Raw genomic sequence first — 16,892 nt, forward strand, 5'->3', positions numbered from 1 at the left:
TCACCCGTCGGTAATAGCCCGCTCAGCGCTCTTAAAAGCGCCGCCGTTTTCTGAAAGCATTCTCAAAAGACTCGCGCAGATGCTAAACAGTGACACTGAAACCGGATGGCCATGTGTCGCGTCGCCCAATTTACGTTAGGGTGCCTCGATGCCTGCCCGCCGCGCCGCCGTGGGCAGGCATCGAGGCACCCTAATTTACGTGACTACGCTTCCCCGCCTGGCGGCGAGGCCCACAAACGAACCACGTCGCGGCCTTGTGAAAAGCGCGGCGCTTCAAGCACACCCGCTTCCTCTTCACGCCTGTCTCCCCGAACGCTTCCCATCCAGCTCGAACCGTCTTCCCTTTTGTTCCGAGCAAGCGTGCGCATTTGGCGGCTCTTCTACGGCGCAGCCACTAAGCCGCATTTCTCTCAGCGTGGGGATATCCCCCGCCCCTTCTTCGCGGAGTGGTGGCGGTGAACTCTTTATTTCGCCCAAAGAGAGGGGACCAGTGCGAGGACCGGTTGCGCTGGCTTAGAGGAGGTCGGCGGGGATATCCCTTGGGATGCCGCGGCTTCCACGGCGCGCTGGATGAGCCGGCGTTGGTCTGCTGGCTCGGATGCACGTAGGAGGGACTCGCACGACTCTGGGGTGTTTACGTTGTCTGCGTTGTAATGCGTACATGTGTCCATGTCATGTGTATGAGAGTGGCCGGAGCTGAGCAGTGTTTGCACCCAGGCGCGATCTGTTGCGGAAAGATTCTGCTGTACTAGAAGGGGTGCGGGAAGCTGCCTGTTTGTAGTTTGCGCCATTGGACGGCCTCGCGTCTTGTTAGATCGCGGAGTGCGGAAGGATGTATGCATCTTCTGAGTCGCTAGTACTGGAAGTCCGTGTAGGGGTGAGTAGACAATCATGCGAGATAATCGCGTCAGGGGAAGCCGGGCGGTGGGTCCTACACTCTGCTCGGCAGCTAAAAAGGTAGAGAGAGAGAAAGGCAAAGACAGGGAGGTTAACCAGATATTATCCTCGGTTGGCTACCCTGTACTGGGGGAGGGGCAAATGGATGCGATAGGTGAGAGAGAGAAAAGGATAGAGAAAATTAAAAACTGCACGCACACACACACACTACACACACAGTGGGCACTGTCACGCAGCCTGCAAAGGCGTTCCTAGTGTTACGCAGTGTCACCGTACAATGCTACGTCACACAGTGTACAGTCACAATTTGTCAGAAAGTCCCGTGTCTATTAAGTACCACAGCAGCGACTTCATAGCGGATCGCGCTGATGTTCGCGTAGGCCAATTTCCAAGGATGTTTTGTTCTGTCATTGGGCGCTTGTACAGTTTGTCTAGGGTGGGTGAGAGGACTGCTCCTTGCGGGTTGAAACTAGGGCACTCACAAAGAAGGTGCGCGACTGTTTCATTGCACCCGCAGAAGTCACCAAGTTTGCTGTTGGCCATTCCGATAAGAAAGAAGTATGCATTTTAACATGCTACTCCGAGCCACAGACGGACTAGGAGGGTGCAGTCACGTCGTGGAAGCTCGGGCGGAATACGGAGCTGTTAATTGGGGTGCAAAGTACGAAGGCGTGCACATGTGAACTCGGATGAATTCCCTTGAGCTTGTCACAGTGCCAGCCACAGTCGTCGGAAAGCGATAATTTCCATTTATGTTCGAATAAATTCAAAGCAACGAGTTTCGAAATCAGCGTTACTTCTTAGAAAGCACTAAAAAAAGTTTAAAATGATCCTTAGCAAACGAAAACTTCGTGGAAGTATTATTCACATTCTGTGCGCCTGCATGCAGCACGATAAATCAGCCCGCATACATTTGACCTTCGCAGCACTTGCATGAATACTCAGAGACGCTAATGCGTACGACCTACAGATTACCAACGCGCGCCGAATGTAGCGTATAGTGGAGGAACCCAGGCGACGCGCCGGGCACGCTCCGCCCTGCACCGCCGCGACGTCTCGCGAGGCGTTCCGCAGAGTGCTGCCACGGGCTCCCGTGCTCCCGCTAGCAGTTGGCGCGCCTGTACTTAGCAATGGCTGCCAGAGCGCTGTCGCCGTTCTGCTGCAGTAAGTCAGCGCCACGTCGAACTGCAGTCCAACGCTTCCTGTCCCGGTGAACAGTACAACAGAGCAGTCACCCGTGGGTCTTGCAGGAGACCACCGCCACATTCGCATCACTGCCGTGTACGAGAATTCTGGGGTTTTACGTGTCAAAATTACGATTTGATTGAACGCCGTAGTGGGAGACTCCAGATTAATTTCGACCACCGGGGGATATTTAACGCGCCGCCAATGCAAGGGACACTGGTGAATTTCGTCCCCATCGAAATGCGGCCGGCGGGATTCGATCCCGCGTGCTCGGCAGCGCAACACAGTGGCCGCCGATCCAGGCCACGATCCAGCGCGCGCGTCGTTTCGCCTCGGCCGTGCACCGGGTCAGAGGATTGCGCCTCAGCTGAATTCGGACATTCGATCCTTCACTTGCGAATTTGTCTCCTTCTGCAGCAACGACCGATGTCTTACGCACGTTGGGCGTACAGTTTCCCTATCTGAATTTCAGCGTTAGATTGCTGGATACGGCGACCCGCCGGCACGTGTGTCGGTGTTCTCTAACTATGAGAACGACGTCCAATCTGACTTACGTTGACATCGCAGCAAAAAAAAAAAAATGAAATCGTGTAGACCACACAGACTTTCTGGAATTCACTTTCTGGCGGAAGCCTCACAGTTCGAGGGGAGCAGGGAAAGGCACTGGGACGTCACTGCTTCCAGGCGCCGTTTACAGCGAAGGCGCACGCAGCTGCTCTCCAGCGGTGGTCGATGTATACGCGTCCGTGTAAACGCGTCGCGTCAACACCGAAAAAGCTTCGTCTCCGTTTTCTCCCGAATGCTCTGCAGCTTTCAATCTAATGCGGATATCTAGGAAAAAATCATACTGAATAGGCCACTAAGACGACTCTATCATTACGCCGAGTTTCATTTACCCGTCAGAATTGCTTCACGGTGATGTTGTAAACGTTACGGAATTCCCGTCTGCTGTCAATACGTGGCGGAACTACGGAGGGAGCACGGTTGCAAAAAGCGACTGGAACTCTTGTTTTATCGAATCTATCCCGAAACAAATATGACAATTAGCCGCTACCGAGTTTTACACTGAGTTCCATGTACTTTTCGTAATTACGTAGTTCACAGTGAAATTGTAAATATTGTGTAAATCCCGTATGCCATGCGGCGGTACTTGCACATGTCACTATTTTATAACAGAATAAGAATGAATCCCTCAACACTTAAAATATGTATTCGGTGTCTGTGCCCTTGAATAATAATAATAATAATAATAATAATAATAATAATAATAATAATAATAATAATAATAATAATAATAATAATACCAACACCTATGTATACATAGGTGCGTCGATTGAGGCAAAATACACCGCAGCATCACTGCTCTTCCATAATTTCTCCAGAAAGTGGAAGAGCTGATGAATTCCTTTTTTTTCTTTTTTTTAAGCGATACGATTGAACGTAACGCAGAATTACCGGTCTCTTAGTTATATATATTTGTCCTTCTTGTCATATTTTTCTGTTCTCTTAAATTGTGGCAAGATCTGTTCACCTATTTTCACTATCATTCTTCAGGATATCTGCTTTCTTAAATATCATAAACTGTCCATATAGGCATCCCGCAACATGACAAAAAAAATTTATCTGCTCTTCTTTTGTAGGAGCAACAAGTGAATGAGCAAGAGGAATTAAAGCTACTATCTTTCATCGCTTTGTTAGATAAAGCATGTTAGATGAGGCTGATGAAAAAATGAAGTGGATGGTTCGACGATAATTCGCCTGGTCGGTAGCACGCATAATGAAAAGATAAAAGAGAGAAACGCCCGCCAAAATGAAACGACTAAAAGGAGAAAAACACGCCGGAACACCTTGAAGTGCTTTTCCGATGAAAAAATCCGTCTCAGCACCAGTGAGCGAGAACCTTAGGAAACGTCCACCTTCCAGGCGCGCAGTGGTTCGAAGGCGATGGTCGAGAGAGCACTGAAGGGGAAAAAAAGAAAGCAGGCAAGAGATGGGGGCGGCATAGTGACATGCACATCTAAACTCGCGAGATAAAGGAGATAGGCAGAATGCTAGGCTGCAATATGGTATGCCTTAAGTAACCCAGAAAGGCTAGCTCACGTGGCAGTCGCTACACCGGTTAGAATGGGACGCCATTAGAAATCATCAATAATCTGCAGCAGCATACCGCCTACACGATGAAGACAGCGAACTAAGGTTTGTACGTCCTGCAGTTCAAGCCGCATGTTTACCTATTTGTTTACCTATTTATGCGTGAGAAATCGTTCTCGTCGGAGTTTTGCACTGACTGATGAAAAATTCCCGAACTACTTTTAAAAATTTTTAATTATGAGGCACGCCGTATAGTGGAGGAGTCCGGAAATGTTGACTACCTGGGGTTCTTTAACGTGGATTTAAATCTAAGTACAAAGGTGTTTTCGCATTTCGAGCCATGGCCGCGATTCGATCCCGCGACCTCGTGCTCGGCAGCCTAACACCACAGCCACTGCGAAACCACGGCGGGTGCCTGAACTACTTAGCGCAACTTCATTGAGCTGGATTTAAAAACTGTTTAAGGGTAAATACGCTTTGAGGGCGGCCGTTGAACGAGCGCCTAGTCACAAACAGCGCTAACCTAAGAAAATATTTGTAAAGTTCATGTCACATTTTATTCGCTCAACTCGAACACATTGTAGTAGAATGGAGAGAAGAGCTATTGCTTTGCACACTTTCGTGATGCGGGTAAACGACAAAGCCCTCGGGCCAGTCAGTCGCCACTCTGAATGCGGGGCTTAGAACAAGGCTCGAACGAATGCCTATCGATGCCTCCAAGGAAGCGATCCCACGGCAGCGAATTGCCGAGTGCTTCGTCATCCGACGCCACCGGCGGAATCTCCGGCGGCGCGGCGAACGGCTAAAGCCCCTCAATTTTCCAAAAGTAGCGCCATTCTTAGATCTTTCCGCCACCCCGCTCACCCAGGCGCTTCCTTCTCCACTCCTCCTGTCGCCCCAGCCTCCTCCGCTTCCCCATTGGCCAATCTGTGTCACGTGAAAGCGGGCCCCGCGCTTTTGTATATTTTTTTCTGTCCGGCGCAGAGCAGGCGCCGCGCTTTTGTATATCTTTTCTTTCCAGCGCGCTGCGACCCCCAATCTTGGGCCTGCGACCCCCATTTTTGGGCCTCCGCGACGAAGTACGGCAGGCGGTTTGAAGGAGCGCGGTAGTTTTATACAATGTGTTAGGGCCGAGTGCTTAATTGCGATGCCGTGCTGCTGCGCCTACGGTTGCCACAACAGACCGAGTGACGGCAAAAAGCTTTTTGTTTTACCATCCGCCGGGCGCAACGCAAAACGAAGAAAAGTGTGGATTCACAAGATCGGGCGGGCTGACTTCGAGCAAGTGGCAAAGAACGCGCGGCTTTGTTAAGTGACACGGCTCCTCCAACCTCTTCTTTTGACGCCCGTGTCAAAACGGGCCCGTGTCCAGTGCATTGGGGGTGCGTTAAAGAACCCCAGCTGCAAAAAAAATTAATCCAGAGCCCCCATTATGGCGTGCCTTATGAGATCGTGGTGTTGGGATGTAAAACCCAAGAATCAACTTTTCTTCTGTCTTGTGTGCCTTGACTGTTCCAGTTAACGCAACACTGCTTCCTTGTGAAAACTTACAACGCAAAAGAATACAGACGCACGTAGTATACAGAGATAAAATTAGCACTTCAACAAAAGTGTTGCTGGTGCCAATGAGGGAGGGGGATAATTATTTTCTGAACCTCTTTCCAGTTGTCCCATCAAGTTCCTTCTTTCTTTTCTATCAAATTCTAACCATTTGCACTGTAATAAATAAATAACGATTTCATATGCTGGTAAGTTGTTAAAATTATCTATACCGCCTATGTGTGAAAACGTTGCTCATGGCCACCACAACCTGTGCATGAGCTACGTACATCTGTTAAAGGCGCGGAACAGAAACGGCCCTGCTGCCAGGCATTGCTGACCGCAGACAGTCGGAATCTCTCACGCGCCGGCCGAACAAAAGCATCCTGCAGGTACGTAAATTAACCTACGAAACCACGTGCGCATACTTTCGCGCTGTCAAAACCTGAAACTCTGGTAATTACTCGCGTGTCTGAGCACACCGCGTGCTTGTGTCGTGTTTCAGGAACACGAACTTTCAACGTGCGCGCGCTTTACGCCTTAAATACGCCTTGAATAATGGTGCTTTTCTCTATTTCTTCCGCAAATCCGACACGACATTCTTAAGGCCAGTTACCGACTGACAAAGCAAGATCTAGATTGAAAAAACTGCTCCGCAGGACTCGAACGAACTTTTCCGCGGATTTCCTCCCGTAGCGTGTTAGACGTCGTCTGCTACGGCAGGCCCACTGCCGGCGGCGCCACCGTCGAGGCCGCGCCGAGCGGAGGAGGAGAGAAGTGAATGGCGCTACTTTGGGAGATTGAGGGGCTTTACGAACGGCCGCCAGGGCGCGCCACCTCGGAGCCGAGCGAGCAACGATACGCGGTTGGAGACGGGACCGCAAGCGGCGGCAAGAGAGTCGGCCGGCTTCATGTTTATTGCACGGCCATTACGCATTCGTCCGGTGCACACAAGTTCGCCAGGCGGCGCGGCTCCTCCTCAATATTGCAGAGCCGACTCCTCGGAAACGAAAGACGCACAACGGCAGCCGCATTAGGCCGCATAAATGAGCCGCGCAAAGCTTTCTCAAAGCTCCGTCGGCGGAGGGCACGCGAGGCACTTCTTCTTGGACGAGCCACGCCCTCTCGGTGCATCGTCAGTGTAACTGGTGTGCGCTGCTGTCGAACCGGGGGAACGTACGAAACAACTTGCGTTGGCATTATGCTCCGTCCCTCAGAATTGTAGCACATGCATAGATACACCAGCGTAAATTCAACCAAGCGACCAACTCCGAGACCACGTGAGTGCTACTCCTCCATTTAGTGGCTACCTGCAAAGCATTGAAGAGATTCCGGTGGCCGCACGTGCAGCAAGGTTTGCACTCGGCGAAAGCTTGGCAGCTCGGCGCGCAGTATTGCCGAGGCATTCACTCGTGGAGATTTGGACAGTTGGCAATTTGCTTAAGTCGTAGCAGTAAAAACAAAAACAAAATAGTCACAGTTTTATCGCAATCAGATGATTGCGATAGCAGTTTATTAGACAGTTATACGAAGTAAGGTTGGTGGTTTTATCAAGTTCGTAGTGTTATAAATATAAACTACCTAAGATTAGAACCAATTATGGATGCAAAGCGCGAGGTATAAAATTCGAAAGCTTTTAAATGAAATCAAGGAAATCTTAGACTTAATAAAGCAATCGCTTTCAATAAAATGGTACTAAAAGAAATATATGTAATCGAACATATCGCGTTAGTGTGATGTGCGGTTTTCATCCGAATTATATATATATATATATATATATATATATATATATATATATATATATATATATATATATATATATATATATATATATATATATGTTGTTACAAGCACGGGGAAAAGGGGTTTATTTAGGCGTGCGAGAACAGGAGCGGCGGGCTACGAAGAACAGGAATGGCCGCTGCACAGTCTTCGTTCTCCTCTTCCTCTCTCTTCTTGATCCCCGCGTCCCTTTGACGCGCTTGGACGTAACATACCTCCCCTCGCAGACAAAGCCCCCTGGGCGAGTCAACTAGCTTGTCGTGGCGTGCATGATTTCAACCGTGCGACATGCGCGACGTGTGTCCTAGAAGAACGTCTACCAGTGTTCGTGAGGCGCGCGAGAGTGTAGTTCACTTCGCTGACTTTGTCGATGACAACATACGGTCCATCGTAGTTTGCCAGCAGCTTTTGACACAAACCGCGCTTCCTTGTGGGCGTCCAAAGCCAAACGAGATCACCAGGGTTATATGTAACTGGCCGATGTCGTGCGTCGTAGCGGGCTTTGGAGTTTTCTTGTGATGCCAAAGTCCGAAGACGCGCAAGTCTCCGAGCCTCTTCAGCGAGGCACAGCGTATCGGCGACCGTAGGATTGTCGTGGTGGTAAAAAGGGAGGACAGTGTCGAGCGTATACCGGGGCGGCCGAGCATATAGAAGGAAGAAGGGGCTGTAGCCGGTTGTCTCGTGCTTGGCGGTGTTATATGCGTAAGTAATAAACGGTAGAACTTCATCCCAATTCTTGTGATCGGACGCAACATACATGGAAAGCATATTTGTGATCGTTCGATTAGTGCGCTCAGTGAGGCCGTTTGTTTGCGGATGATATGGCGTCGAGTGTCTGAGGTGCGAGTGACACAAACGCGCAAGCTCTTCCACTATATCCGCCGTGAATTGACGTCCCCGGTCGCTTATGATAACACCAGGTGGTCCATGTCGGAGAACAATAGCGTGAAGTAAGAAAAGCGACACTTCGGTGGCAGTTGCTGATGGTATAGCCGCCGTCTCGCAATAGCGTGTGAAATAGTCGGCGCAGACAATTATCCAGCGGTTCCCCTTAGATGACTTCGGAAAAGGGCCTAACAGATCAATTCCAACTTGCCGAAAGGGTGAGCTGGAAGGCGGCACAGGTTGAAGGAGACCAGATGGGGCAGTGGTTGGGCGTTTCCGACGCTGGCACTGTATGCAGCTGGCGACATAAAACTCAACCGAATGTCGCATCCGGGGCCAGTAAAAGCGTTCTTGAATGCGATAAAGTGTGCGCACAGTGCCTAAGTGCCCGGAGGTAGGGTCATCGTGCATAGCCTGAAGGACTGCTGGCCGGAGACGCTCTGGCACCACTAGAAGGAAGCGTGCACCCGTGCTTGAGTAGTTCCTTTTGTACAGGAGCCCGTCACGTACACAGTAGCTGCTTGTTGCACTTGAATGGGCAGAAGTAAAGAGTGGCTCCAATTTAGTGTCGGTCCGTTGTTCTGTTTTGAACGCATCGATATCTGGAAAAGCGGGTGTCACAGAAGCGACGAGATGATCAAAATCGTCTGCGTCGCTGTCTGTCGTGGCAAGCGGCATACGGGAAAGGCAGTCTGCGTCAGCGTGTTTTCGGCCACTCTTGTAGGAAACAGTGAAGTTATATTCCTGCAACCTCAAAGCCCAGCGCGCAAGGCGACCACAAGGGTCGCGAAGGTTCACGAGCCAGCACAGGGAATGGTGGTCTGTGACGACTTGGAATGGGCGTCCGTACAAGTACGAGCGAAATCGCTGAACCGCAAAGATTACAGCGAGGCATTCTTGCTCTGTCACCGTGTAATTCCGTTCAGGTTTGCTTAATGAGCGGCTTGCGTAAGCAAGCCGCATGACGATTATTGTTGTGGGACAAGATAAACCCCAAAGGGTGTAAATTTTTCTAAGAGTGTATCTTGCCACACAACAATAATTGTCATCTCTGTTGTCCGCATTTCCTTTCTTTAACGCTGCGAGCCCGGTACTTTCCAGTAATGAACGGCATGCGCGTTATCAGCGTGACGTAGCATTCCCGACAGGAAAGTAGCGGACGCGGCGGTTTCAAGAAAGGAAGCGCAAGCAAGGCAGATGACGATTATTGTTGTGGGACAAATATACACCCCAAAGGGTGCAACCGTTTTGAGAGTGTAACACCTAACGCGACTTGTTACTTCGGCCGGGGCGCGGCAGATAAGGCACTAGCTCGATCACGATGTTTTTCTTTATTTCCTTTATTTCGTTCTGGATCACTCAGAGGGAGCCTGTTCGAGGGCGCTGCTTTATCATCCGGGTCGGAGCGCAGTCACGTGGTATTGTCAAACTTTCGCGGGATTTATTTATCAGTCGGGAAAATGTAGTGCGCAATTAGTAGGTCGCTGAAAATACTGCAGTTAGATGACCCTTGGTTGTGCCTACAAATGCCTCATTGACAGTTTGATAATTAGGATAGTACGTCTCGAGTTAGATAATTAATTATAACTACCTGATTAAACCTCAGTAACGAAAAAATTACAGGCAGCTACTCCACTGTAGTGCAAACAATATCCGCTAGGTTTTCTTCAAGTAACGCATTGCTCTTCTTTTAAATGTTGGTGTATGATTGTTAATTGGGACATCCTGTATATATTTATGACTGCATGCAAGTGACGATGTTTCCATCCTTAATAAATGTTATAATTATTGGAAATGTTCTTGTTTTATTACTCGCAAGCATTGCTTACTGGAAAGAGAAGCAATACCGAGACACATAACATTCACGTGCATTTCAGATGCCATCGATAAAATACTCTGCCAAAGGTGTCACTGAAGTCTACAGCTTTTTTTTTTTTTTGTGAAAAAAGTACGCAATGCAATTTGAAGCGTGGTGAACATACAGGCAACGTATTCATTATCTAGGCATAGGCTATCCATACCTTTAGAAATAATTTTTAATTGGCCAGCTCCACCTATTTCAAAAATACAATGAACTTTGTCCTGTGTGTAAATTTAAATATATGTTGTATTGTGTATTGCGTTTACAGTGGAAATTTAAAACAATGTTCAAGTGAGAAACTACTGATAAGGCAGCCGCCGCTAGTGCTTATAATGCCGTGTCCTCCTGTAGTCAGGATTAGGAGAAATAAAGCGAAAGTATGAATTAAAAGCCGTGCTCGTCCGCGCCAAGAATGATGCAGTAAGTTATTAGCCCAGTGAAATTGCAAGTGAAAAGGTCGAGGAAAGTCAAAGGAAACCTCAAATGATGTGGAAAACTCCCGCGCCCCCTCCGGAGTCTTCCGGGGGAAGGCCCGGGCCCCCCGCGCAGTCGGCGCCCGTAGCGCGCCATTTCCCCCGTCGACTGGGACCACGAAAATTGTTTGTTCATAACGCGTGCTCATAACATTTGCATCGCGCTCGGGTGGTGTTTGCATTTGTGTTGTGGGCAATATCATTTTTTTAAGGAAACGCATTTATTTGAAATAGTATTGGTTGGACATAACAAACCCTGCGCGACTTCTTGCGCTTTTCCCTGCTGCGTTCGTAATGTAATAAAGATTAATTATTTTTCAAATCACCAGAGGTTATTACGGCAGCGGCTTTTTAACGTATAAAACGAAATATACGCAAATGAGGTTTCGTCACGCACTGTGAGCAGCAAAGTGAACGAGAGATGGCGTTTGCGCCGCACAAGCTTGTGGTGAGCGGGACGCTATGCGTGGCATTCGGCCACTGCTCGGCCGAGTCACTTGCGTCTCACGAGACAGCGCCAGGACACGCGAACTCTCAGGTGCCAGCGATCGCCACAGAGGGCGAGAAATCAACCGCGGCGCGTTCCAGCATATTAGGTAAGCTAGATAATAGGTAGGGAAACTATGGAGCATGCTTTATTAGAATGTGAAGGCGTCTACCCAGCGGTCGATTTAGGCACCACTGGCCTCATCGAAGCCCTTGGGTTCAGCGGGAGCGGTGGAAAAGTAAACATGTACGCACTAGGAATTAGTAAGAAGCGATTGGAGGATTGGTGGAAGAAAAGTAGGGACACGACAAAAAACGGAGACGCACAAAAGCACAGTTCGCAATAGGGGATCAGAAAATTTGGTTTGTTGTTGTTTAACCTAGGTAGGACATTAGGCAGTATAATAGCAAAAGCTTGGAGGCGCAACCCATCGCCCCGTTCCAAAGGGGACGCTCATAACATCCATCCATCCATCAATCCATACATATTTAATCTATATATGTACACATAATAACCGTCAACAGAGTTAGCGTGTAACTTTTTTGCCAAATAAAAAGACAATTGTGTTTATTGAACTTCCGTTATTAAAGCCTGTGCTCTATAACTTGAATAAAGGTTTTGAGACCTCACTGACGTACGATAAGCCCACTGGTATCGATTGCAGTCCGTGCCGTCTATCGATTCGAATTGTACGGTGGTTATATTTGCGAACGGGGTCGTCGTTTCTTTTGTGCAGCATCAGGCAGGTTCGTTTTAATTATCCAACAATAACATCTTAGCCAGTTTATGCGTCCGACATTCGATAGCCGCTACCAGGCGATCGTGTGTAAAAACTTTATCAGCTGCGGCGTTTCACTGGCGTAATGGCTACATATACGGCTTCCGTCGTCAGTGATCTGCCGCGTCTAGCCGCGTAATGACGGATTGCTTAAGAAAATGTGCTAGCTAGCGGCAAAACTCGTCGCTGGAACCGAGCACAGTCTGTTTGGAAACTACCCAAGAAAGCGGATTAACCCTGCAGCCTCTGGGGGTGTGCACCAGTGAGTATAAGAAACGCAGGTTCGCATTTCCAACTATGAATTTCTTCTGTTGCGAGGCGGATAAAACAGATTCCTGTAGGTATTTGGTTTCCAAGGTGGAAAATCATAATGAGGTTATTGCTCTTCAAAGGCAATTCAAACAAGTCTCTTGTTATTTTGCCACGTTGTTAAAGTTCCTGACACGCAGTACAGTATAAAAAATAAATGGTTTTGGCTGTGTCTGCATGAATGATACACTGCGATAAATTCACAGCACATTAGTGCAAGTGTACTTACAGCGACACAGTTGGATTAATATCGTTTGATACATAATAAAATTACCGGTTTTATTACCTAGTAACTGAGAAAAAAATTAATCGAGGCTTCACTAAGCACAGCCCGCACAAGGACATCACAAGGACACCATTCAAAACAGTGTGTGCGCGCCCGCGTGTGCGTTGTTAGATACGGGACCGTTTCCTGAGCCTACTTCGAGTTCACCAGACCACATCGAATAGCACCATAGCTAATTAAGGAGCACAGAAGCACAGTTACCACATTCCCGAGGCGCGGCACGTGCAAACAAGTTGGCGGCCCCCACCTCGTGTGCCGCAGGTGGAGCTATTCACTGCTTGACTCTTCCCGAAAGTGAAGCGAGAGCCTGGCACTGTTCAAGGTAACTTGGGTCCAAGAGGCAAGACGGGTGTAATGCACCGTGATAACCTGGCAGCGTCGGCCCCATCCGCCTATTGTGACGGCGCATTGCAAGTCAGCAAGGCAAGACCGCAGGGAGAAGTAAGCCCTTCTTCGTGATTTGGGACAGGGAAAGTACGCTCAATTCTGCAGCCCATATGGGTGCACGGTGCAGCGTACAGGGGATGGGGGCGGGGAATGAAAGATGAGAGGACAGAGGGGGAAAGGAAGAGTACGTTTCAGGCAGCATACGTCAGCACCATCCAGGAGCGATGGCCGGCGCGCGAGGCAGAGGCCATGGGAGGCCGAAGTCTATTGGCGATCTAGGAGCCCATCTGAGTATACATATTCAAGCAGGCTTGCCAGTGCTGGGAGGTGGTAGCGAGCCGGGAAGAGTAGGTGTGTTTCTGAGGTAGCCGGGAGTCCATACCGTCGGTAGGTGGCAGTGACTGGAGCGCGCTACTGGGCTAATGCATGACAGGTGCAGAGTAGGTGCTCGAGGGTCTCGGCGTCACCGCACCTTCTGCAGGCCGGTGAGGCGATGCGTCCCTTGGCATGAAGCCTAGCTGCCGTCCACACGGAGCCCGTGGGCAGACGAAGGAGTGTGGAACGGTCCCGTCGCGAGAGACCATTCTCAGGGAGGAGTTTTGGGGCGCGGTTGGTAGCTACCCTGCTATCCGGATGGCTGGAACTGAGCAGCTGTTTCAGTCGCTGCCTGGAGGAGTACGATGCTGCGACTGCTCTGGTGAGTGGAACGGTTGGGTGGTGGGCGGCCTGAGCAAGGACACCCGCCTCCTCATTTCCAGCGATCCCTACGTGGAAAGGCAGCCAGTGGAAGGCGATGGCTACCCCCACTGCAGAGAGGGCCGAGATTTTTGTTCTCAGGAGAGTCTCAGTGACTCCGTGTCGATGGTGATCGGAGAGTGCCTGGAGAGCCGGTCGCGAGTTACTTAGCACCGCCACTGATTTTGTCGGGGGCTCCTCAGTCAGGAAGTCTGCAGCCAAGTGGAGTCCCGCCAGCTCAGCTGCTGTGGAGCTCGCGCGCAAAAGGAAGTCGGCACTGCCCGATCCTGCCCTCAGGTGGGATGGTACATGCCGCCGCTGCGGAGCCATTGGAGAGCACGGAGCCATCCGTGTACACGAGCAGCCTGCCGTCCACCTCTTCCAGGAGTTTGCCAGTAGCAGCCTGTTGTAGTGCTGCTGCTGGCGTCCGGTGGTTTGATGCTCCATTCAGGGATAGGTGCGCCTCTGGAGGTTGCTCGTGTGGCGGAGATGTGACCATGGGCACTGGTCGCTGCACAATCAGCTCCTCGTAGAGCTGACGGAGGCCCCCCATGCGAGATAGCGGCTGGCTCCACAGTCGGCAGAGCAGTGCATGCCCCACCATCTGGAGCACGGTGCAGACGGTCAATGTGCCCAAGGGCACACTGGAGCATGTGCAGCGACAATGGCCTTTCGCCAGCCTCAGCCAGTGTGGCAGCAATTCGGGAATGCTTGGGGAGACCGAGGATGCTCCTTACTGCACTCCTGTGCAACCTCTCGAGCTGTTGCTTCCTGGCTGGAGATAGTAGAACCAGCGGCAGGGCGTATAGCAGGATGGATGTGGCCGCAGCTTGGTTCATCCGCAGCGACCACTTGACGGTGCAGCCCCGACCACGCTGCTGCATCTTGCTCACTGCCCCCTGGACTCTTCGTACTTTGGAGGTGACAGCCTTGGCAGCAGGAATGCAGGAGAGATGATGATCAATGGTTAGGCCTAAATATGTGACCTCCCGCTTCCATGGGACGGTGGTGTTTGCAATGCGCAGCTGTTTCACGTAGTGGCGTGCGGAGGCCAGCGGGTGTACAAGTAGTGCCTCTGTCTTTGCCGATGACGCGGAGAGGCTAATGCCACCGAGGAAGGAGATGACCGCTTCTAATGCCCTGTGTAGAGCGCCCCGGATGGCAGCGATGCTTCTCCTGGGTCCTCGTATCCACATCGCCACGTCATCTGCGTAGATATCGCAGCAGACTGGGTAGCGGTAGAGCCAGGTTGAGAAGGGCTCAGCACTGATCTCTGCGGGACACCGGAGGTGATGTCTCTGGGATCGCTGAGCACCTTGCCTACCCGCACACGTAACCTCCGGCACACCAGGAAGGCAGAGATGAAGCCCCGGAGACATCCGGTGACGCCTAAGCAGTCCAGTGCAGCCTCGATCACCTCGTGCGGCAGCCGGTCAAAGGCACTCTGGAAGTCCAGGAGCAGCAGCATGACGACGTCCCCACTGCCCCTAGCATCCTCCAGGGTGGCCACCAGATATGCGATGGAGTCCACCGTTGAGCGCTTTTGCCTGAAGCCAGATTGCTGTTCTGCTAAGTACTTCAGCTGGGCAGCTATCCATTCGAGCCGTGATAGGGCCATCTTCTCCATCAGCTTGCATGCTGCAGAGGTAAGGGAGACTGGCCTGTAGGAGGAGAGCGAAGTCGCAGGCTTCCGTCGCTTCAGCAAAGGCACCACCACAGCCATCAGCCACCGGGCAGGACCCCGGTGCTCCAGGAGAGTTGAACTGCTCCAGGAGTCGTACCCGTTGTGGCTCTGCAAGGTTACGCAGCATCTGGCAGGATATCCCGTCGGCTCCTGGAGCACTCCGTCGTCGTGTGAGAGCTAGCGCCGGCTCAAGCTCATGCATGCGGAGAGCCTCGGTGCATAGGGCGGAGATCTGTGCTGCCACCCACTCTGGATGGTGGCAGGGAGGGAGGCAGCGTCTTGTGGCGAACATTGAGGGCAAGATCTGCGGGACTGGAGACGTCTCAGCAAACCGGTCTGCTAGGCACTCGACCAGGGACCGCTCGCTGATGCCCATGAGGACGGCCACGGTTAAGTACTGGCGTTGAGCGCTTGGAGCATCCATCAGTGACCTCAGCAGGCGCCAAGCTCGAGCACCATGTGGATTGCGACTGATGGTGGAGCATACTCTCCCAGCTTTGCTGTCTGCGTCGTCGGGCGTGGCGGCGACAGACAGCATCCACGCGTACCGTTGTTCCGGAAGCATGGTGCGCCGGGCCCTGCGCTCCACACGGCGCCGAGCAGCTCGCAGTTCTAAATGGCGTATATCCGGAACTGGTTTGCCCTCTGGGACAGTAGAGCGTATGGTAGCGGCATTGGCGCACTCCACGATCATCTGCAACAGATCCCCGTCGTTGTCCGCCTGCCGGCAGAGCTCGCGGAAGGCCTTCCAGTTGACTGTGAGGCACTCTCTGCTCCTGGGGGACTTGCCTCGAAAAGGAGACAGGAGGAGAGGCAGATGGTCGGAACCCCAGGTGTCAGGCAGCGTCTCCCAGCTGTACCGGCAGTCCTCTGTGGTCAGGCTCAGGTCGATTGCCGTCTGTGTTGGACGAGCTCCACGCCGGATGAAAGTGGGGGCGCCAGTGTTTAGAATCTGCAGGCCAAGTTGGTCAGCAGCATCCCGTAGTGCCTTGCCACGAGGACAGCAGTGCCGGCCACCCCAGGCTGTGTGGTGGGCATTGAAATCGCCACAGAGGACGACGTCTTTGCCCAGGTGACTAGCGAAACGTAGCGGGCAGGAGGGGTCGCAAGGCTGGCAGGGTCGGACATACACACAGGCGATAGTAGCGTCCATGCCCCCGATGCGTACGCGCACAGCACAGCACTCAAACGGCCCGCTAGTCAGGTCAGCCACTTGTATCTCCACCTGGGGTAGCTCTCGCCTCACGTACACTGCGCAGCGGAGAGCTCCTTGCTGATGCGTGTCATCGAGGCACGGGGCGGCCTGGCATGACTCCTGTGAGCAGGAAGTGCGAGCACTGTAGCCCACGTAGCCTGGCAGTCGCAGCTTCTCTGCAGCAACGTATACGTCCTGCAGAGAAAGCACATCATATTCACTCTGCAGGAGATGTAGCGAGAGGTCCGCATGCCGCCGCCGCAGTGAGTTGACGTTCCACTGGAGGACACTGGGACGACGGCGGCCCTTCCTTGTAGC

At 51.5% G+C, this 16,892-nt stretch overlaps 1 protein-coding gene across 2 annotated transcripts in view; it reads right to left on the reverse strand.

Moving 5' to 3' along the window:
- Nucleotides 1-3,956: 3,956 nt before the first annotated feature.
- Nucleotides 3,957-16,892, reverse strand: part of LOC135909224 (uncharacterized) — a 141,962-nt gene continuing 129,026 nt past the window's right edge. Inside the window, exon 3 of one of the 2 annotated variants that reach the window (XM_065441091.1) lies at nt 3,957-4,041. In XM_065441091.1, the coding sequence (XP_065297163.1) occupies nt 3,984-4,041 (58 nt within the window). In that variant the 3' untranslated portion in view covers nt 3,957-3,983. The remainder of the gene's footprint in view (nt 4,042-16,892) is intronic. The other variant, XR_010566640.1, reaches the window with a different exon arrangement.

Source organism: Dermacentor albipictus, chromosome 9 (genome assembly GCF_038994185.2).
Source record: "Dermacentor albipictus isolate Rhodes 1998 colony chromosome 9, USDA_Dalb.pri_finalv2, whole genome shotgun sequence".
Classification (NCBI taxonomy): domain Eukaryota; kingdom Metazoa; phylum Arthropoda; class Arachnida; order Ixodida; family Ixodidae; genus Dermacentor; species Dermacentor albipictus.